The sequence below is a fragment of the Corvus kubaryi genome, unplaced genomic scaffold (assembly GCF_017639235.1).
Source record: "Corvus kubaryi isolate FWS band 111438036 unplaced genomic scaffold, C.kubaryi_AGA036_p1.0 78, whole genome shotgun sequence".
Taxonomy (NCBI): Eukaryota; Metazoa; Chordata; class Aves; order Passeriformes; family Corvidae; genus Corvus; species Corvus kubaryi.
The window spans coordinates 9805034-9828189 of record NW_024582065.1 but is presented as its reverse complement, the minus strand read 5'-3'; the positions used below and the strand labels follow the sequence as shown (position 1 = coordinate 9828189).

The 23156-nt window shown below is 42.5% G+C and overlaps 1 protein-coding gene across 6 annotated transcripts in view; it reads right to left on the bottom strand.

Annotated features, from left to right (window-relative positions):
* Window positions 1-1187: 1187 nt before the first annotated feature.
* GAPVD1 (GTPase activating protein and VPS9 domains 1) overlaps window positions 1188-23156 on the bottom strand; it is a 30342-nt gene continuing 8373 nt past the window's right edge. For 3 of the 6 annotated variants that reach the window (XM_042052711.1, XM_042052712.1, XM_042052713.1), the window contains 24 exons: window positions 22002-22088; window positions 20739-20873; window positions 20429-20618; window positions 19448-19528; window positions 18465-18625; window positions 17085-17214; window positions 16214-16339; window positions 15263-15436; window positions 14819-14959; window positions 14079-14213; window positions 13390-13509; window positions 12858-12935; window positions 12359-12732; window positions 11763-11850; window positions 11306-11386; window positions 10526-10648; window positions 9903-10032; window positions 9408-9517; window positions 8629-8788; window positions 8142-8329; window positions 7252-7465; window positions 6639-6711; window positions 5598-5795; window positions 1188-4895 (listed from right to left, as the gene is read on the bottom strand). In XM_042052711.1, coding sequence (XP_041908645.1) covers window positions 4755-4895; window positions 5598-5795; window positions 6639-6711; window positions 7252-7465; window positions 8142-8329; window positions 8629-8788; window positions 9408-9517; window positions 9903-10032; window positions 10526-10648; window positions 11306-11386; window positions 11763-11850; window positions 12359-12732; window positions 12858-12935; window positions 13390-13509; window positions 14079-14213; window positions 14819-14959; window positions 15263-15436; window positions 16214-16339; window positions 17085-17214; window positions 18465-18625; window positions 19448-19528; window positions 20429-20618; window positions 20739-20873; window positions 22002-22088 — 3438 coding nt within the window. In that variant the 3' untranslated portion in view covers window positions 1188-4754. The remainder of the gene's footprint in view (window positions 4896-5597; window positions 5796-6638; window positions 6712-7251; window positions 7466-8141; window positions 8330-8628; window positions 8789-9407; window positions 9518-9902; window positions 10033-10525; window positions 10649-11305; window positions 11387-11762; window positions 11851-12358; window positions 12733-12857; window positions 12936-13389; window positions 13510-14078; window positions 14214-14818; window positions 14960-15262; window positions 15437-16213; window positions 16340-17084; window positions 17215-18464; window positions 18626-19447; window positions 19529-20428; window positions 20619-20738; window positions 20874-22001; window positions 22089-23156) is intronic. The other 3 variants (XM_042052714.1, XM_042052715.1, XM_042052716.1) reach the window with 3 other exon arrangements.

Here is a 23156-nt window from a genome sequence, read left to right as displayed (position 1 = left end):
GACACATGATAGACAATAATTGCTCTTGCTTAGAGACTTTTTAGTTCATGGATCATTGACCTGATGGGCTGTAACAGCTCCGAGAGAGGCTGCACACCCCTGTGCTTAACCACCCTCAGGAGCAGGCGGCTCTGTACAACCACGGCGCGGGCATGGGGCCACGTGGAACAGTCTCTCCACATCCATGCCCCCAGTGCAGGCTGCCAAGGGCCCTGGAGCCACTGGAAGCCCTTCTGGTAGGGTGGCCATGGAGGAGAGGCCGTGGCAGGAGGCACAGGAGCCCAGGAGAAAAGGCCAGGAGACCCCAGGATCCCTCGAGTACCGTGGGACAGGACCAGGATGCACAGGACCAGGTCACCTCCCAAGCTCTGCAGGCTGGAGATCCCCACTCTGACAGCAGCTTCCAGGTATATGATTTAATGAAAGGCACAATAAGAAGTGAAACAATTAGAATTTCTGCCTCATTATCATGGTAATCTTATCAGTCGGATAATGAGGTATTAATGGAGATTTAATGTGCCTCTCATAACAGAATCCCTTGGAGAAAACACATAAGGAAATTGCTGTAAATCCACTTAATGATGGAAAGGTCCCCAAACACCATATTCCAGAGGATGAAAAATGCTGGATGCAAATGAGAGAGAATCAAGGTCAATAACACTGCGGGGACCAAGCTCATGGCAGCACCGTCACCACCACGCACCCACCCCGGCCCCGCCCGCCCCGTTCTGCAGCGAGACCAGGTGGGTGCACGACAGCTGAAGAAATCCTCCTGTCTCATCAGAAGAACTGAACATTTCCTAAGAAATAAAATGCCAAACATAATACTTTTGGACTTGACCATTCCCAACAAGGCATCAAACAGCAGCCAGCAGAGGGACAGGCACAGTCCTGCTGCAGGCAGAGCTATTTCTCTCCTCTCAAGCTGCTAGAACAGCCAAGCTGAAGATATAAAATAATAACTGAAGAGCTCTGTGTCAATGCAGCAGAGCTTCCTCTCTCCTTTACTGGATTTTGGTTCTTTTTTGCCAATGTCCCTTCCCTGTGAGGTGTGAGGATGGAGCAGAGCAGCAATGCCCAACGCAAAACCACACAGAGTTAGTGGGAAGCTGCTCACACTTGCACTGCCATCCCCAGCACAACTGCTGATGGCACTGGAACAAGGCAGAAACGTCAAAGCCAGGTGGTTAAACTGCTCTCCTTTTAATCAGTTTTTACAGAATAATACATTAATAATCACGTTAAGAGACAAGATGGGGTTCCTGTATACAAGATTGTGCAAGCTCGTTAATTTAGATTTATAAAGGCTTTACCAAAGAGGAGAGGCAGTACAAAGCTTTTCAATAGAGGTAAAGCACAATTAAAAGGTACAGAACACACACTACTAACTCAGCAGAGGTTAATTCTCAAGTAGTACAGGCTCAACCACGTCCCCAGCTGTATCCAGACACGAGCATCCTTCCCGCTCCGTTCCCACTGCCTTCCTGCTGCTCCAGCTCTCCAGGCACACTGTGACTCACTCGTGCCAACACACAGTTCTGCTGCCAGCAGCTCTGCCCCCTCTCCTACCCCCTTCCCCCACCCCATTCCCATGGCAGTGAGTTCTCCAATTCTGTGACAATTTGGCTTAACAGAACAAGAACATTTTCAAGCAATACGAACCAACACTGTGCTCACCAGATTCACCCACAGGAAACAGCATCATGTTCGTGGCTTTTTTTCCTGAAGTTTATGGCAGTTACATTCAGCATTTGGTAGTAAAAGGTCTTCAAAACAAAAACTTTTAAACTCAAATCCTTGATAGGCCAGACACATTCCGATTCTCCTTAAAGAGGATTTAATAAACTTTTAAAGAGAAATCTCACTTAGGGGCACAAAGGAATCTCCTAGAGATGAAAAACCCAGCCCTTTCCCTCATCTACCCAAAAAGGAAACCAGCACCTCTGTAACATTCCCAGGCACAGATATGCCATTGCTTAAGTGGCAGCTCCTCAGAACGTGCCAACAATCGGTGCTGAGACAACGACCGAGCCTGAAGTCCCTGACTGTGACCTGTTACCAAGGATCTTTCCTGCTCCACTTGGCCCAAAATGTTCCATTCCTCCTCCAGTGGCTGAAGTAGTTAATTCACAAAAAGCACCGAGATTACAGCAACAGGCCCGTGGCTGGCACCTTTTGGCAGCAGTTCTGGTGCTTTTGGTCCTTTATGCAGTGTCTTTTCACCTTCACTATTGCACATCAAACCTAACAACATCACTTCCTAGACACGGAATTTAGCATTTTAAAACAAAACATTACGGGACACCGGGGAAAACAGTAAAAGGACATTACAGGCAGGTTTTTAATTCTTTGGAAAGCCTAATTCTCTAACTACACCTATCAAGACTATATAAAGGACCTTCAGAGTAGGCTGGAAAAAAGAAGCAAAGGACCATCTTGCTACAAAAACTCTCAGCTCACCTGGGGCTCACTGAAACACCTACTGATTTTAAAATAACTAAGTAACATTAAAAAAAAGACTCCAGTTCTTTTAAGTACTTTTCTATGCAGAGAAACCAAGTGATAAAAGCTGTGAAGGAAATGGTTCTTGCCCCTTCCATAAAGGAGAGTGAACCTGAAAGCCCTGATGGTGCTGACCAAACCCTGTGAGCCAGGCCAGCAGAGAGGCAACACAGAGGGTGATCAACACCTCCTATGTCCTTGTGTCTTCTTCAGGGATCCTACAAATACTCTCCTCAACCAATACCCAAACTGCAGAACTTTCAAACATCAGTCTTAACATCTCGGATATTCAAGTAATAATTACGTCTTACAGGACACTTCAATAGAGATGAATTTATATTGCTTTTTGATATGATCTGGCCATATCTTCAAGGGCATGTTTGTGCTTTGCTGCTGAGTGTTATTGGTCAGGGCTGTGCTTGCAATATTGAGTTATCTGTTCAGCACCAAAAACCCATCAAGGCTAAAGAACCAGAATATTGCAATGCTACACAGACTGAGTCACCAAGTAAGGCAGATCAGAAGAATTCTGTTTCAACTGAGTATTGCTCCTCCATGAAACTGAGTCTCTAACAGAGGAGAAAGACTATAAATAAAAGGAAAAGGTTACCATCCCACCTTCTCATCTGTGATTAGTTTGGCAAAACTGTTAGACTGAGTTGTATCTGAGAGCCCTAAAAAGGAAGTTTCCTTATTATGCCTTGACAAGTAGCACAGCCAAATCAAGCACTCAGTATTTTACATAAATTGCTCTAATTCCAATTAACCACATGATTTTCCCAAGTACTAGTTGTTTACAGGTTTTAATCATCAAAATGCACACACACAAAATGAACCAATCGTGCTTTGAAAAGAATGTGAGAAAGATTTTGTTTTCTTTACCACTCACAGACACCAAGTCTTACCACATCCCTCTGTCAGAAGTGCAATGAACACTCTGGAAAGAGCAAGAAATAATACTGACATGAAAAAGTTCAATTCTCACTGTCCTTTTTCGCTGTATTCAAGCTGAAAAAGAGCAGCAAGTGCTTATATACAGCCAACACCCACTGGCCATGCCCCAGACCACTTCACTCATGAAAAACCCATGTGGTGTTGTGCATAAAAACCTCTTTAAATTGGTAACTGTCAGTTTAAGGGGAAGGAGGGGTGAGAAATCTATAAAACACCCTGAACTGATGTCATGATATGTTTCATAAAGAACAGTGTTATATTATTTTAAAATATTTTTTATGAACAGTAAAACTTGCACTGCTGCATAGCAGACAACACGAAGAACATTTAGTAAAAACATTCACTGAACCCCCTGGCATATGTATTTAATGTCACTAATCAAAATATATATTACAGCCCAAGGTTCTGTTAAGGATCTCTGTTTGGGGTTTGTACAGTATACACAATAGCTCAGAAAAAATATTACAGTAAGGTATTTTATTTCTCCTTTTTATATTAGACTTCTCTATTGTAACTTACAGTCCCTCTCCTCTATATATCCAAACCTCTGTAACACCCTAATGCCCTAGCCAAGAAGTGTTCAGCTAGCTAATAAGCCCTATTATAAATTCCAGTTTTAGAAATTTCAGTAATCTTAATTACATCTTAATAAATAGTTCCGTTTGCCCTTTTTAAATCTTAGCCTTTTAAGGAAGTCCTTTTGTCACCAAAACATGGTACGTCACAACCTGTTAGAGGTCAGAGAGGCTTTTGCTTGTTTATTCAAAGGATAGTAAGTCCAAAGATACTTGCAATGCATTAAATATAATTATATAATATTTACACTGTCCTCTCAGATTTTAAATTTAGGTGAAATATAACCGATAACTTTCAGTGTGGCTGGTGTTTTCTTAATAAAAGGTGTATTCAACTAGAAAGTTTACTATGTGGCTGCCCTGATTCCTCTTTTTTCAGTTTTCTGTTAGAAATTAAATGAAGTGAGTTATTCATGTGAATAATAATTCAGGAAGAGGAGTGGTGGAGAAAGCATGAAGAATTTTCTGAATGTTTTGAGATTCCAAAATACCTGAAAACTGTGGTCCCTTTTGCAGTGCCAGTATCTAGAGGGGAGAAAAACGCAACCCAAAGAGAAGAGGAAAACCTGTTAAATTAATTAGATTAGTAAAGGTGTGTTTTAAAATGCCTCAATTCTGTACAGTATTTTACAAGGAAAGTCTTTTCTTCAGCTTTTGCAGCTGTTGTACATTCTTAGAAGCTCCTCTCCTGCTCACAGTCTGCCCGTGCCTGTGCTGTGCAAGCTACTTGCGGTCATCGATAGTTTTGATGAATTCCACGGCTGCCGTGAACTGCATCCACCAGTACGACTCCTCTCCGGACAAGCAGTTGGCATAGAAACTGCTGATGTACTGCACAGTGGACAGCAGGCAAGGGGGGTTTGCCTGGGGGTGGACAAGAGAGAGATACTCACAGCTTCTTTGCAAAGCTCAACATCAACAAACACCGCAAGATACAGAACAGAAACACAATTCCCTTTGCGCAGTGATCCTCATCCTACAGAGTATGTAACCTACCTGCAGGGTAGGGACTGTTTATCCTCACCAGCCCCATTTCACACGCTCAGGAGGCATCAGGTTTGATGAAAGGAACACTTTTCCAACAAGGAAAAATGACTAGCAGGCAAAGAGAAAGAAGGGGAATGCTGGCAGAAACTGTGAAGGTCATCAGGACCTCAACACACGTAAAACCTGTTGTTTCAGCATCTTACACGTCAGACCATTCTCCACTCATGCCAAAAAAGACCAGCAACACAACCCAAGTCAGTCCTGGTGTGGATCTTGGTCCTGAGAGGACAGCATGAAGCAGGCACAGATGACAGATGTTGGTGGACATGCCTCAAACAAACTCTACTCCACACACAACATCTGCACCCCAGTTTCCTTGGTTCCAAATGCGAAGTTCGCTTGGATTCAAAAACCTAACTGTGACCACATTTCTGACATTCCCATTCAAATCCTGCTGAATCAGACCTGGGTTTGGGCCTGGACAGCTTCCCATGACCCACAGGCATTATTTCTCCTCCTAAATTTGTTTGTTTATTACAAGAATTAACTGGGGTTTGTGATCTCTGCAAAAGAACTCACCTTTATGAGGACAAAGACCAGAACAGGAACAAAATCATCTGCCCCAGGTACCGAATCCTCGTTGGCCAGACTGAGCAGGTTCATGATGGTGGAGCACATCCTCAGGATACACTGCACCTTGTCCCGGGGGGTTTTGTAGGCGCTTATTGTGCGGATCTCGGACTGCGCCGATGGCCATGGTGCCTCCCGGAGATACACCTGGGGAGAAACCAACCCAGTCCTCATTTGGCCAAGCTACTGCTGCGCACCACAGAGGAGCTGCAGTACCAGAGGCTCACAGGCTCTGGAGAAATGGGAAGCTTTAAGGCAAGATGAATTCAAACTGAAAGAAGGGAGATCTAAGTTATATATATGGAAGAAATTCTTCCCTGTGAGGGGGGCAAGGCCCTGGCACAGGGTGCCCGGAGAAGCTGTGGCTGCCCCACCTCTGGAAGCCTCCAAGACCAGGATGGATGGAGCCCTGAGCACCCTGGTCTGTGGAAGGTGTCTCTGCCCATGGCAGGGGGTGGGACAAGGTGAGCTTTAGGGGCCTTTCCCACCCAACGCACTCCGAGTCTGCAATTTGGAGATGGCTACGTTACACTCACAGTGAAGGTGGCTTCCTCATGGGTTGTAAAAACACTGTAAGGAGCCAGTACTCTGTGGGCAACTCACAAAATTAGCTTGTTCTTCTTCATGACTTGCTCAGAACCCTGTTCCAGATGAAGGCAGAGCCATAGGTGCTCTCTTCCTCACCAGCAGCTTTGTGAACACTCACACTTCACGTGTGAACTGAGAACTAGGCAGCCGCAGACATGCAGCCCCTGACAGACCCCCTGAGTCCACCAACCTGCTTTTTGTTACCCTAATAGCCAGGAGAAAAATGAAAGTGCTGGGTAAATGGAAGACACATGGGTACAGTGTATTTTTCCTGCAGGATACTTCAGCTGTCAAAGACAGCAAAGCAACCCTTCTAAGTGTCAAACAGAACAATCCTCTCCCCGTCACAGTCCCAGTCCAAACCCCAACACACATACAGAAGCAAAGGAAAGGAGTTGTTACCTCAGGTATCTGAAGTGCCTTGTGGTTTGCAGTCACTACTTTGGATAACCTCTGTATGTGCTCGTGAAGGACCCTGAAAACACAAAAAATAAAAGTAAGCAGCAGCCAGCCAGCTGGGGATTCCCACCTGTTTTATGTTTGATAGGACCAGAAAGATCTTCAGGAATGTGGCCCTACAGATGATGGACACCAGGTCAGTGAAGATGCAGAGGATTGTTCTGTACAGCCAAGAACAACCACGCATCCTCTAGAGCATCCCAACAGCATCTGTTCTAAACCACAGAAACCCCAAATCCACGGAAAATACTGAGTCAAACCAGAAAATGGACGAGGTCCAGTCCTGAAACAGGTTTTGATCATTCTCTCAGCACACACACTTGCAGACCTGACAGTCTGCATCCCAAATTTTACAACTTTATTCTGCTCTAGCAGTTTGTTGCAAACACATTTGCACATGATGCTGAAGCCCTTCCTTGTTCTTTTACAAAATGTTCTGAACAAAAACATGAGTTTGTGTGGCTGACTCAGACAAGCCTGTCACAGGAGGCCTGCACAGCTTCCACTGCACCAACTGCAAAAGAGAAAACAAATCCTTCGAATTCCATTAACTCACTGGTCACGCAAAATATCTCCATCCTGATTAGGGTAGAAGGCGAGTTTGAAAATGCGATTCATCACACTGCGCTCTATGGCTAATTGTGCATCCTGGAGCTGCTCCTCGCTGGCGTTCTGCCATATGGCATCCTGAGCCATAGCCCCATACAGGAACTGGAGAAAGTCCTCTACTTGGGCTGTTTTATCATCTGCTGCTGTGAGTTTCTGGAAATCTGATAAAAAGGAGGAAGAGAGAAAACATTCACTTAAGTAAAAAAAATATTCTTTCTGATAGGTTTTTCAGGCACATTTAATATGCAGCACTATATGCTCCAGGAGCAAGAATTGACTCCAAATTCCTTAGGTGCTTCATTTAGTCAGGTATGTGCATAGAGAACACAGAACCAGTTTCGTATAAGTAGCTGTTTTGAGTTTCTTGGTGCCACTATCTCTTATGCTGTGATATTTTTGAATCTTTGAGTCACTTGATTCACACTATTACTATCCCCCATATCTTATAAGGTGCAACCTTAGGTTCTAGACTAAGAACTGAATGCTGCAACTTAGTTTATCATGTATCAGTAGATACAAAAAATCATTAATAGTATTCATGCTTCTGCCATGGGGCAGATAATGTGATTTAGCAGAATTTCTTTGGCCAAGTAAGGTCAAATTACCTTCATTCTCTCAGCCCATGAAAAATGCAGACAATTGCCATGGCTTAGCTGCCACAACATACTGTAAAGTCACAGTAATCTGTCTCTTTAGCCATTAATTCACCATCTAAAATTAAAATCATTTTAGGAATCTACTACTCAGATCAAAAGACATATTTTAAAACATTAACCCAAGTCAGCATCTAAATATGGAGTAAAGGAATATAAACACTTTGGTCTGCATTAATCTTACCTTGAATGAACTCCCTTATTTTCTTTTCCTTGCTCTCCAGCAGTAACCTCACACACACTGTAGTGAAGTATCTGTTGGCCACTTCTTTATCTCGCAGGACTCTCTGTAACAGCCTCTCCAGGTGCGCCTGTGTCGTCTGCAGGCCTTGGCGACAGCGAGTTAAATACGCGATATATGGAGCTCTTTTCCTAAACCAAAGAGGGTTCTACATCAGGTTGTTAATAACAACAGAGGCTAACAGCTTTACAGACTGCTGAGTCATACTGCAAAGGATTCTTCAACTTGTTGCTTTTGAAACAAAACAATGCCTGAATTCGGAAGTTTGCCTCGCATGGGTGAGACAATTGCATTGTTTTGTGGGGAAGCAGAGATGCAATAACCTGGTTTGGTTAAGTACAATTTAAAACAAAAGGGATCTTCCCAATCTGCTAGAGAATAAATATATGAATTTGGGAACCCATTGCTAACGAGACACTGGACAAGCTACCTGTAGTCCTCTGCAATGGACGCCAGCAGTTTCCGGCAGGTCCGGTTGTCGAAGCGGCTCACGCAGCGCATCGTCTCCTGCAGCTGCGCCATCAGGTTCTTGTCCTGCAGGTTGATGGCTTCAGCCAGCTGAACTTTCAAGAAGCACACAATTTCATTATCTAATAAAGAACAAAGGAAAAATATTAAGGAAAAGAAACGTAGGCACGATGAAAATAAAGTATTTTTGAATATGGGAAACACATTGATGGTTTAAAATAAAACTTCTGTACATTAGGCAATAAATGTTATTTCAGAACAATTTAATAAGCCTTTTTGAATTTTCCAGGTCTCAGAGGATAAGCTTCCACATCACTATCATATCTAGCATTTAGAACCATTCTGAAATGTGAAGAGGACCAGATAAGGTGACAGATTCACCTGTCTGCAAATAAACCTAGAGTGAATGAAGGGACACAACACAACACATTTATACTAAGTCAACATAAAGACCCAGTAAATCATTCAAGTAGCACAACTCCCAAAAGCACATGTATTTTGAGAGTCTATTCTATAGCTTCAGGCTCTACCCACACTGTATCTGTGATATTTCATGACAAAAAAATCTTAGACCAGGTTGAGATGGCAGGTTTGTCTGTGGAGTAAGAATGAAAACATTCTGGGGGCAAAAGGCAGCCTGTGCCCTCAATATCTGTGGCAGAGGAGGGACCATAAATGGTGCAGTACAAGTGCCATTGCACGGGGACAAGGAGAGACACACACACAGTGCAAAGCCTTTACCTTCGGGGTCTGTGTGGTCTGGGAGACCATTCCTTGTTGAATGTGTCAGCATCGGGAGGGCAACAGAATCTGCTGAACAAAGAGCCAATCTCAATTTCTTCTTTGCATCCCTTAAAGAGGAAAAATATTTTCTTAACACAGTTGATGAGAGGTCTGCTTCTTCAATAAGAAGTCTCTACTCTCTTTTTTATTTAATACTGCCTAGAAGTTATTTAACATCATTTTAATATACAACATTGTCAAGACTTTAGAATATCAGTTCTTTTGATCCAGCACCATTTTCAAAGGGATTTTCCTAAACACTGAACTGCTTTGTCCTCTCAGGTTATAAAATCCCTCTTCATCAGTGGAAATATGACAGTTTGAGATGCTTAAAACTAAAAGCACATAAAAGTTTACAATGAATCTATATTAAGATTCTTGTGGGAACCAATCACACAGCTTCAGTTCTTAATTCTACTTTGTGGGTAAGACAAAACCTGCAAATATATTTACCTATAGGAGAAAGCAGAACTTTGTGGCTGTGCTACTTGACTTGCAGAGTCTGGGAGGTCATCTGCAGACATGTTCTGCAAAGCCTCATCCCGTGGGGAGTCATGCATGCTCTCACCATCCCCAATTGCCTCTGTGGAAACGAAAAACACATTACACCTGAAGAGAGGAGTCAAAAGAAGGAACCAGACTAATTGTCTGCTCGTTATTCTAAGGTCAGGGAGAGAATGGAGACAGCAAATAAACCAGCTTGTTCTGGATATATGAAAAAAGAGTATTAAAACATACAACCTAGAAGCTCCTAAGAAGAAACTCCAAAAGCTTTGGAGGGCAATACACTTCTTCAGTGCCATTTAAAACAAAACAAATCAAAAAACTGGTAGGAGGAGATGTGCTATCAACAACCAGCTCCCTCAATGGCAATATGAAAGAGCTGTCCTTAGGAATACTGATTTAATTCCCAGCCTTTGAGGGACTGTCCCACAGATTATTTGACAAAAACATTCCTTGTTCAGAGGTCACACTGTTCAGCTGCTAATACCAACATTGGTCTAGAATACCAAAGTGTTTTTATCTTTAAGGAGGAGAAACTATGTTGGTGGTGATTACAAAAGCCAGGTTCTCACCTGCACTGTCGTAGTTCACTATGGCTCCTTCACTAGGACTTGTTCTCTTGATTGCATTCCTGTATTTGTCCAGAATGTCCTCAGCAGCTTGTGCCTGTGCACTGAGCCTTGGGCTGGGATCATCTGAAAGGACCATAAAAAACAGCAGGAGTTACCCTGGTGTTGGGCCAACTGAAAGCAAATACAAAAACTTAAGCCTACACATTTGGACTCTGTTTTTAGCCAGATCAAAGAAAGAGATGCTTGCATCCCACGTAGCCCAAATTCAAATGTATTAATAAAGTCTGAAGCAAACCAGAAGACAAACAGTACAATCAAAGTGAACAAATGAAGTCAGATCCTGAGCAGATCCTCAGCACATTTATACTGCATACACAAATGGTTCTTGGATATTTGAAGACTTCTAGAAAGGATCAGGCAAACAGAAAACAAAACACCCGGGTTCAAACCATGCTTAATTTAACACTGAAGTAACTATTACAGGACTGTGTGTACAGCTATCCTTACAGCTCAGCTGTGACAAGGACAGGAGCTCCATAATGAGGGGGGGGGAAGTGAGGACTTTAGCTGAGATTCCACTACATGCACAGACAGACAAGTGACAACTTAAAAACAGCCTTCAAGTCAGGAAATCCTATCTATTTTCTTATTCAAAATGTCAGTTCTGAACATGAACTACAACAGCACATACCTGTCTGTCAATAGCTACCTGGTGGGCACTCTGGAACTCCAGGAGGCATGTTCTGAGAGAAAATTACTGGGATGATGTTACTCACATACCTTGAAGTGTTGCGTATCTGTCAGGCACAATGTCATCTTTGTCTTTTTCTTGTTTTTCTTTCTTCCTAAATGGAATTGGAGCTGAAAATGCAAGGAACCTCGTCAAAGACTACTCTGAGATAATGGCCAAATAGCAGAAACTTTAAGGAAGTGGCTAATGCAGAAAATTTTCATCAAATCAACTTCCATAAAAGCATAAGCTTATCCATGGGGTAGAGCAGAACTGTACTGTCATCACCTATAGCCAGCTCCACCTTTAACAGACATGAGGTCAGGCAGAACAGTTTTGCCTTTGAGGTACAGCACACTCTAGGGAAGTACTAGCCATGGGAGTCAGGTAGCTTCCCGTTCCTATTTACATATTTATTTATACTTTAACCATAAAAGTGACTAAAGATATAATAAAGGCAGTGTGAACTCTGACTGAAGTACCAAACCCAGACAGACATGATCCTACCTTTGGGCATGGCAGACACAAAACGTTTTCTCCACCAGGGCTTGTTCCTGTCAGACTTCTCATCATCACTGTCTTTCCGTTCCTCAATCTGCGGAAGGGCAGAGTCTACATCTGAGCATTTACCAAATCAAGTGTAAAGAGAAAATTTCTCCTTCACATCAGCTTTTGCTACACTGACTGTAAAAACAGAACTACAGCAGAGCACAGAGAGCAGATTAAGTCAGAAACATCTCTTCTAAAGAGGGTATCCTGCAAAAGCAAACCCGTAGTCATAAAGAATCTTAGATTTCACTTATTTCTTTTTTAAAGAAAATTAATTCTCAGGCTGCTGCAGTTTAACAGTACAATGAATCTGTTTCTGAAGTACCACCAAATCCAGTAAACCTCATCCAGTAAATTCAAGAGAAGCCAGATCCACTTAAGCCACTCTGAACATCTGTTTTATCTTATAAAACATTACTGGCCAATGTTTAAAGGGTAACAAACATGTGTTGTAATTCCTTGGCTAAAGACATTTAATTCCGGCCTTCTGGCATTACAAGTATAGTTAAAGTGGGCACGAGAGATAACATTACAATGATAAATAGAAGGCTCACCTCTCCCCTGGAGGAGTCCTTGCTGGGAGATGACGATGAGGACTGAGAGGCGGCCGCCAGCACTGCTGCCCCGGCACTGCTGGAGGCCATGGGCAGCTCCCTCTCCTCATTCCCAGGACGTCTGTTCCACCCAGGATCACTCATAGGCCTCCGCACTGAGGACACGATGTCTGAACTCCTGCTGCGGACCAGCCTCTCCGGGTACGAATGTCTCTGCTTGAAGGCTTCCAGGTCAGTTGGAATTAAAGCATGAGACCCAAAGTTTGGCAGTCGGGCCTCGTTACCTCCCACGGCTCCTTCCAAGATGGGTGGATCTGGAGGTGGATGAGAGGGTCTTGCATAGTGCACTTTAGGCCTTACTACAGCTGACACACCTGTGGTCACAAGCAGAAAAGAAGTCACACACATTTCTTTTAATATTATTCCGAATTACCTGGTACTAACATAGAAGCATCGAAAATGCCTATTTTTAAAACAAAGTTTAATCTTTATAACTCACCCTCATTTGAGGACAGAGGGTCAAACAATGCAAGCAAAGAATCTGTCTGAGAAGGGGGAGATGTCAGCTGACTGGCTCCTGAAATACAGAGAGAACAAAGTTAGTGCCATGCCAAAACTGCCTCCAACATGAGAGACACTGGAAAAACAGGCCTCAGCAACAAAAGTTTACAAAACTTATACTGCAAAGTATTTGTAAAGATATTCCTGTACGGAAAGATCTCTGTAGTACATTGAAATGATCAAAGAATTACATCACAAAAAGTGGGGACTTCTTGAGGAGCAGCCCAGTTCCAAAATGCAAGAGGACAGTCAATGTCATCAAACCGAATTAGGAATCTTAGATCTAGTACTCAAGCTCTAGTACGGCAAAGCAGTAGACTGGAGTCTCTTTGTCAAACAAACACAGTACTGGCAAATAAGGAAAATACTAAGCTTAGTCACCAGCACTTTGAAATTGGGAGAAATTGTAAAATTTACGGATTCCATAAATGTCACTTGTGTTTGTCAGAGATTCCAGATAACTAACTTACCATGGGCTGTTTCATCCATGTCGGGACTTGTTACAGAATCTTTTCCCCCAAAGTCAGAGCTACATTCAGACCTGAGATCCTCAATCTTGTTAGGAATATCTTCAGATGTTGCACTAATACCTTACACATAACAAAAGAAGCATCTGTAATAGTCTTTCAGAGAGCAAGGAAGCAAAAATCCTGAGGCTGTTAAAATGTTTGGTGGACAGTGAATAATCAAGTTCTAACTCACAGTAGCACCTACAGACACCACGAATTTCTATACCGCTGAAATAACAGTTTATTTCTGCTCTACATCTTCAAAAGTGTTATCCTAGCCATGAATACACTCTGACAAGGGGCATTAGAAAGACACTCCACTCTTGTATACCTTGCAGAAAATTAAGAACTAGAGCTATGACTTACTTAAATAAAACAAGTTGTGATAATAAAACTAAATGCAAGAAAGTTTGGAGTTTCTTCCAAAGCAACACTCCTCTGCTAACCACTGCTATTGCAACACAGGGCATTCACCTCTCTGCTGCCTTTTAAATTTCTTCTGTGAGGTGAACAAAGAATCACTGCTTTGAAAATTCCAGAATGAGTACAGGATGTTATTTTATGAGTGATGTATAAATCAAGCACGTGCAGCAAAGTGAGTGCTGACCATGCTGTGATAGAGCAGCGTTTTCAGAGACAGTTCCACACACCTGATACAACACTCAGGCCGGGAGTGCTGGGCCGAGAGCTGACCTCCCTCACATCTGTGTCATCAGACGTGCTACCCAGCCCAGAGCAGCTCTCCAGTTCTTGGAGTCTTTCCTCCTGTTTTAAGTCTGGAGCCTCTACAAAAGGGAGAAAATGGAGAGTAGAGAGAGAAAGTATCATTACTCAATGCCATGCTCCCTAAACATTCACAAGCAGAAGGAAGGGGGGTGTTGATTTAGTGTATCAAGTTTTAAGGTAACTCAACCACTTCAGCAAGAGTTTTCTTATATCCTTTGGTACCGAAGGCAGGACTCTGCACAGACAGCAATGCTCTGTCTGCACAGGCATGCTAAGGAGTGTTTACTGTTTTAAGTGTTGTATTTCTTAGACAACAGGATACAGTCACATCTTCACTAACCAAAGTAAACCGTGGTCCTGGATAGCTTCTACTCAACACCACAGGGAAGGAAAGCAAGCACAAGTTTGCTTTGCAAACCCTTCTCTTCCCCTTCAGAGCTTAAGAATTTCTTAAGTAACAGAAGTCTCTCCCAAGGCTTTCCATCTTCTTTCTGCCTAGGAACATTTTGTCCTTTTAATTCTGGAAGTATTCACAAAAACTAACTTATTCCTAGGACAGTAATTTCTTGAAGAAAGAGGAAGAGGCCGTTGTTTTGCATTCTACGCCTCTGGAAGAGTCTTAGAATCATGCTAAAGAAATAAGCAAAAACTGCCCGATTCTGACCTGAATCACTTGGTAATACTTCCACACTCCACGCCTCACTTGTGGTTTCTGATATGGTTGAACCTGTGCAGGGATCAAGCAACACGGATCCTGAACCTGGCAAACACAGCAAGCTGCCTAGCATGTTCTCTGCAGCTGCACCTGCAAAAGTAAAGCCGGAGCGTATGGCTAGAGCTGGGCCTGGGGAGTCAGCTCTAGAGAGAAAAGTAAGAACACATCTTAAGTGTCCTTAATAAAGCAATCAGGAAACACAACGTTGAAAAGAAACGAGTAACTAAGAACAGTCCAGGTCATGCACACAAAAGTCCTCCTACAGCAAATCTCCAGTTGAATCCGTGGAAATGCCCCTGTTGAGGAAGGGAGGAGGAGGAGGAGGAGGAGGAGGAAGGCTCTGCAGCCTCGGTTCCAGAGCAGCACAGGACCTACCCAGAGCACAGCCGTTACCTGCGATTTCCTGCAGCCGGTCCTCGTCGATGTTGGGGTCGAAGTCGCTTCCCAAGACATCTGTACTCCAGGTTTCGCTCACAGTTTCTGATATATCTCTGTCATCAGTCAAACCCATCATGTCACGGATTTCAAACTTACGGAGCTTGTCATCCAGATTATCCTGAGTGGTGGCTGTGGAAAAATAAACAGGTCTCGATTTTCTGAAAGGCTTCTCCAATTACTTCGGATTGAAAACCTGTAAGAGTACATTAGGAAAAAAATTCCAAGCAAATAACCCCCTTATTCTGTCAGGTAAGGCAGTGGTTTAAAGGAAGAACACATTTGTGACATAAGAAGAAAAATCTGGAAGTTCACACGGTGACCTATCAACTAAATTGACCGAAAAAATAAATTAAACGTAGTGCTACAAAGACACTGATACAATTCCTGCAGAGGAACAACTGATTACAGAAAAGCTGAGGCCTCCAGAGACCATTCCAGCCCAAACCCCCTGCCCTGGTCAGGGACAGCAGGTTGCATGTCGAGTCATATTTTGAGTATCTCCAGGCTGGAGACACCACAACCTCTGGGCAATCTGTTCAGTGTTTGACAAATGGATATTAAACAGAAAATTGTCCAGATGCTTCCAGACTACTTCAATCCAGATCACCCTGCTCCTGAAGGGAAAAGCTTGATATCAAGCAAAACCTTAAAAGCAATTTCCTATAAAGGAATTAAGTCTCAAAATTCCAGGCAATTTCCTTTTCCTAACAACAGACTAAAACCAATATTTCTTGGGAGAAAGAAAACCCCAAACCAAACCCACAAATAAATACAAGAGTGATTGCACAAGGAAAATTTCTACTTTTTTTTCCCCTGAATTAGTCAATTTTGCAACCTCTTTCCACAATACTTTGGCTTTAGCATCTACAGCACCTCAGGCACTTGTGAGAGAGAACTGGCACCTGCCTTGCTCGTGCTCCAGCAGCTGCAGAGCCTCAACACCGTTGCTCCCGGAGGGGCCCGCGCCGAGCTCCGACACCGACTCCCCTTCCAGATCCAGAGATGACACAGAGTTGGAGCGATTGGAAGGGCCTGGGAAAACAGATTTTACCTTAAAACTAATTTGAATAACAGTTCCTAAATATACAGCATTAACAATGCAAGACACAAAAGCTCATGAGAAAAATTACAAGAAATGAAGTAGCAGTTCCAACACAAAATACTGACTCTCACCACTACTGTACTTAGCTGTAACTAAAAAGCCAATAAAGTCTTTGCCTTTAGTTTATTTACTTGCGCATGAATTTGTTTTCTTATTTTGAGGAGACAGAGAGCAAAAACAAAGTTATGGAAGTTAAACAAAATAATGCAGAAGATGCAAACCTCTTCCATCCCACAGACACCTGTGTTTTGTTATGTCAGAGATTCATATAAAGGAGTTGTGCAGAAACTATTCTGAGATATGTAACAGCTCATTAAAACATGATGAAAAATCAGTCTGAGAAGTCCAAGTTTAGAGCTAAGTTAGATTATCTTAATAACTAGTACTGCACTTAAGTTTCAAAAAAAAAAAAAAACCCTCTATTTTCTCTTTCTAAATACACTTAGTTTTTCTCTTCCTAGTTCTGACTCAGTTATGCCTTTGTAGGTCAAAATTTAGCTCCAGGCTTTATTCTCTGAACAACTAAGAGAGAAGACAGGCTCTCAGAGTGAAACAGCACAGCCTTCAAAACAGCAAAGACAAGATGCTGTATTTAACACACCTTCCTTTTAGAGTTAAGGGGTGAAAAAAACCAAAGAGCAACAAAACTTCTTCAAGACTTAAACAGCCCTTCACCTTCAGATATTCCTTCCAGATTATCACTGCAGAGGGAAAAGCGCAAGGTTTTATCAGGTTTACCATGGAGTTTGTTCTCATCGATGGGGACATCTCCCTGCCCGCCATCTGCAAGCTGCATATTTAACACCTGGAGAGTGGGAGAAAGAAACAAGACTTCATTAAAATAATATATTTTTCAGATAATTAAATAGCAAATAAAACACTGGAGGCATGTTTTTGAATTGTTAATGGAACAACCAAATTTCTAACATTCTGTTTGAAAAAAGACAGCAACCTCCCAAGTCAGAGCCTGGGGAGAATGCAAGGAACCACCCCGTGGACATCAGGCATGTCCTGATAACAACAGAGCCACAGCTCCTGATGCCATGAAGATTTTTGCCTTTTCTTTTATACCCCTGTTATACCTTTTTACAGCTTCTGTATTCCTAGTGCTTTTTGCCTACATTCTTGGACTTGTTTGTTAAGCTGAGAGACTGAACATTTTAGAAGCTTCGTAGCTGGGGATCAGTGTGCCCCAGACCCCAAGGTCCTCTCCAGAACACATTCTGTAAACCAAGATAGAACCATCCAGGGGAAGGTTCCTTGGGGAGGGGGGGCTCACTTGAACCTCTCATTGGGGAATCTTTGATAGATATGCTAATTAGTAAAGCCTATAATGTCATACCCAATGTTGGGGGGGACACGGGAAGAAAGAATAAAGACAGAGACACAGGGAAAGACTCGGCGGGGTGCATCTTGATGCATATGACCTGGACGTGTACACCTAAGGATCCTTAAAAATAAATACCAAGGTAAAATCCCTTTTCCCCTTCTAACCGTGTATGCCTCTTGATTTTAAGACCAGGAAAAGGCATCACTCCCTTATCACCCCACAGAGCAGTGCAGTATGGAAAGGATCTGCACGAGGCTGCCAAAGGAGATAATCCCAACCACCAGGCTGGAGAAAGAAAAGGCTGGAACACCAGCCCTGCCCTAGGAACAGTCTGCAGGCACTGATGGCACTGTGAGCTCAGCTCTGCCCTCACAAGAACCTGGGCCTGTGCCTTTCATAAGCTGCCAAAAGCATCAGGATCAGTGCTCCAGTTCTGTCATTCACCTGTGTTCCTGGATCCAAAGGACAGGGTGGGCAGAGACACAGTTTCTTCAGGCTCAGAAGCAATAGCCCAAGTTCACTCTTAAGCTTCTTAAGTGAGGGAAAAACCCCACCTAACAAAGGCAAATTTGAATGCTACAACCCCCAAGTTCAGTAACACGGAGTAAGGATTTTAATTCCCATTCTGGATTTACTACCAAAACTTAGCTTTTCAACCTCACTGCTCTGCTCTGAGAGAAGACAGAGGCTGCACAGTTCAAAACATCTGAGATGTTTCTGGATACCTCATTTTCCGACATCATTCCTGGAGTAATCTGTGGACCTGTCCCCAAAGAAATCACCAGCACTTCTTCTGGCTGAACTTCTGGAATAGTCTCCTGGGAGGATCCTTCATGGTCTCCATGCTGGTCCATTAGCATGTTTGATCTACTTCTGCTTCGAGTGGCTAAGAAAATATTTTGAAATATGGACATTAGAAAGCTCTTCCTCCTTGTCTAAGGAGGAAAAAAAGACAGTGCAACTGAAATATAGAACTGCAGTGCTTTAATTAGCAACACATACTAAATAAATTTTCAAAATCAAAGTCTTATTAAACTTTTGAGAGATGGAACTGGTGTTTAAACTTGAGCACTGCCCTGTGAAGAAGGAAAAATTCAACATAAAAGTTGAGAAGCAGAAAAACAAGGTACACTGTGACTTGTTTGCCTACAGCGATTCAGCCTATTCCAATCACAAAAAGACTTTTTATACATTATATGAGAAAATTAAGTTTGTTACTAAAAAAGGTCTGGGTTTCTGTGGTTTAAAACTCTAATTAATTTGTTTAAAAGGTTTTTTCTCCTAAAAAGTAGGAAATCTTATTCTAACAAGTGTCTCAAACCCAGACACACAATACATCAGTGGTTTACTCTGATTACTTTGCCACTCTTAAATCCTCTTTTCAACTGGCCTCAGATTCCCATGTTCGGCTCCACAGAAGGAAAAACACCCACATGAAATTAAGGTTTCTAAGAATGGCACCATGACACCAATTATTTCTTTATTTGACCCAGGGAAAACAAGGCAAGTGTGCAGAAGTCACAGCCAAATTCTGATTGTCACACAAAGGCACACGAGGGGTTTTTAAAATCCACACGTACACCAAATGAGTTCATACACCCAAGACATCTGCAAAGGGGACTGATTGCCAGGGTAACCCAAAGACATGCTTGAGTTATGTGACACGAGCCAAAGTTTCACAGAAGAATGGAAAGACGGCATTACCCACCAAAAGGGGTTACTAGAGTTATGTGAGCTGAGAGATTGGTAGCAGAGGTATCCCAGGCAGTGATCGCTGCCAACTGCTGTCCTGGAGTTCGAAAGCATTAAAATGAACAAAAGAAACAAAAACTTTGAGCAAAAGATATCTTATACCAGAAAATAAATGCTGTAAAGTGCCCCTACTTTAGAGGTGTAAGACCAGAACTATTCAAAAGCAGAGTTAAACCAACATGGGACAGGTTTGTTTCGGGGGTGGTTTTGTGGGGGTTTTTTGCCACTTATCGGCCTCTGTATATTTTCGTCCTTTTACACACTGACACCAAATCTCTGAAACAAAAATATCCCATGTGGTCATATTCACATAAATATACACTGAAGAAGCGTACCACACTTGCTATTTTAAAAGAAAGTATTATTAATATGAAAAAGTTCAAGATCCAGAAATCCTGTTTGAAAAACAAAACCCAACCAACCTAAAATTGCATTCCAGAATACTGACAGTTGGAATTAGAGCAGGCAAGGAACGGAGAAAGGAGAAAGCTTCTCTTCTCAGCACGTACTCTAAAAGTCCTGCTCCTGCTTGTTCACCCTCCTGTCCATTCGTTCTCTAATAAAAATGTTAAATGTATTCTATCCCACTATTTAAATACCTCTGCTTCCATCTTACTACTTTCCTAAGCAATTTTCCCCCTAGATCTGCTTCCCATCTTCAAACCTCCCTTTTATTATCACTGCCAACCACCACCATTATGACTACCAACCACTCCAGCAATTTTCTTCAGTTCGAGCTGGAGTGATGAAAGTCATCCACCACACTTGCATCAGACAGTAAGGAAGTTACCTTGTATGCTAAAGAAAATTCTTCACCATCTACACAGAAAAAGTAGGAAGTGAAGGTATAAAGAGTAACCCCAAGAGATGACTGAAAATGGCACAGAAATGCCCAAGGTGTCAGAAATCATGCGGGAACTCCACTCGCTCTCCTTACCTATGGGCAGCCGATTTTTTTTGTTAGCTGGAGTAGTTGCAGGAGAAAGCTGGGGGGTGTTATACGGAGTCATTTCAAGGCTGCTGCTTTTCCCTGGCTTGTTCTGGGGTAAATTTGCCAGCAAGTTTTCCAAAGCCATCCGATCTTCCTTAAGCTGATCACTTGACATGACGTTCCGCATGAAGCCAACCTAAACATTGACAATAGTTTTGGTAAGAACTGCAGTGCAAACGACCAGCCTGCTTTTGCCAAGGTGGGACCACATGGGTACAAGCTGAGGCTGGCTCTTTCCAGGAGCAGGAGGCATTACCAGGGCAGTGAGCTGGCTGTAGGTCATGTACACCACGGTGCGGCTCAGCCCCTCCAGCAGGTTCACGGCCGACATCGGGGGAGTCTCGACTGCGCGCCCGTCGATCACCACGTCCAGGAAAGCAGCAACACAGCTCTGAGAGACAGCAGAGAGTGTGAATGAGAGACCATTCCCTAGAGCTCGGAAGGAAACCTATGACAGGAGTTAAGTAGTTCACAGAATAATGTACGTTTTGCTTCCTACTTCTAAAATCTTAGGATAAAATGGCAGATATTTTAAGGTCACTGAAGAGCAAGCAAGGAAAGTGTGCAGTTACTTTTATCATTTCCTTCGTTCCTTTCCTGCATTCCAAAGTGTTACTTACTTAAGTGTGCTCTTACAATTTTAAATAAAAAATAACGGCAAGTAAACTGCCCCTTCCCGAAGAATCTGCTGAGCACAGACTAAAAGTGAAACAAGGAAGCAACAACAAGAGCACTTTCTAATCTGAGTGAAAACGTTACTTATACAATAAATGTGTAGCTTTGTGTGGTGACTGTGTAACAACTAGAATTACCAACACCTGGAAGGATACAAGGTTACCGAGGATACCAGCAGGTTTTTAAACACTTGACAATATATCAAAGATCATCAGCTTCACTGTTGCTCCGACAAAGACAACTGCTCTATGGCTATGGATGATTAATACTAACAGAAGAAAAGCTGAATTAAAAAAGCAAAACTATGCAAAAAAGTAAGAGAAGTTACTTGTACTAACAAATTACTAGGTGTTAAAACAGACATTATACTTAGGTTGTCTTCAGATCAAAGGGTTTTGTTAGGTTCAGTTGAAAAACCACAGACAGTAATTCAGTATTTCATGGAATCACAGAATCGCAGACTGGTTTGGGTTGGAAGAACCTTAAATGCCATCCAGTGCCAACCCCCTGTCGTGGACAGGGACACCTTCCACTAGACCAGGTTATCCCAAGCCCCATCCAACCTGGCCTTGAGCACTTACAGTGCTCAGTTGAAAATGTCGTTTCCTTTGATTTTTTAAAATATTTTCTTTTCAGAATTATTAGGTCAGAGCAGAAGCAAGAATTCCCAACCCTTAATCCTAGTACTCAAGATTTTTTTCCCCAGCTTTGTGCAGGATTTAATCTGCTTTGCATTACATGTAACTTGGAAATTAAACACTTAGTAAATTCTTTGCAATGTCTGAAAAAGGAGGCTGAAGAAGGATGATGATGTATTCTTGGATTTTTCAGTCTGGATTCTTACTTTGTCGAACTTAGCGAGGTTGCTCTTCGTACGTGGATCTCCCTCCTCAGAGCCTGTCATTGCCAGCTGCTGCAGAAGTCTCCCAACCTGAAATTAAAAAGAAGTACCAAGAATAAGCCTTTCAAACCAACATGATGGACCTGATTACAAAAAATATTCAAAAAAACCTCCTCCATTCTAAATCCTTTTTTATTTAATACTCCAAGGAATATTTCTGATTGAGTGGACAGAGACTTGTGCTTGCTTTCAGGGCAGAAAAAATGCAAGAAGCTTAGAAAAGAAGCAGTCATTGCCTTTAACAAGAAAATGTGCACACACAGTAGGCTGTGAGCATCCATACTTCCCCCTCCCAGGAACAAAGCATGTTTTGTTTTTACAACACGTCAGAATTGAGAGTTGAATCTAGGTCATCTAAACCTAGAGATTTTCAAAGGCTGCATATATTTTACTAAGGAAGAATAGCAGGAAGGCTAACCCCTATTTCAGAGCACATATTCCTTATTCATCTCCGACTGCAAAACAACCCTCAATTTAAAGAGTTGCCAACTGCTCTGCTGCAGCACGTGAGCAGTGACACAGGAGAGGATTGCTGCTGGATTCTAGAAAAACACTGAGCAAAACTCACCAGCGTGATTGCACTGTGAGAATCACTCCCTGCCCACTTTATACACAACAGTAAAAAGCAGGTTTTGTTCCTCATGTGGAGGAACATCCTCAGTCAGACAAGTGTTGCTCAACACCTTCAGATGACTCCTGTACGTAATACCATTAAACTGTCCAAGTATTTGCATAACTACAAAAGCTGGTCACGAAGGCTGGGGAACGCTCGAAGTAGAGCATTGGGCATTACTGCCAGACAACAAGGGGTTTTCAGCAAAGTAATTCATTGTTTTTTGCAATACCTGTTACAATATGTAACATTAGCAAGAACAGAACAACATCCATTTACATACATTCCAGAATTCATCTTATAGTCACTTTTATGCCTTAGCTTCCATCCCTTATAACAGCTTTCATAAAGGGTATTTGCAACTCTTCTAAGGGATACAGGAATACATGCTGTCAGTTTTTTCAAGTCAGTATTTTAAGCAAACAGATAAACTTTGGAGCCTGCCTTTTCAGCAACAATTAACACAAATATTTCATTAGCATTCA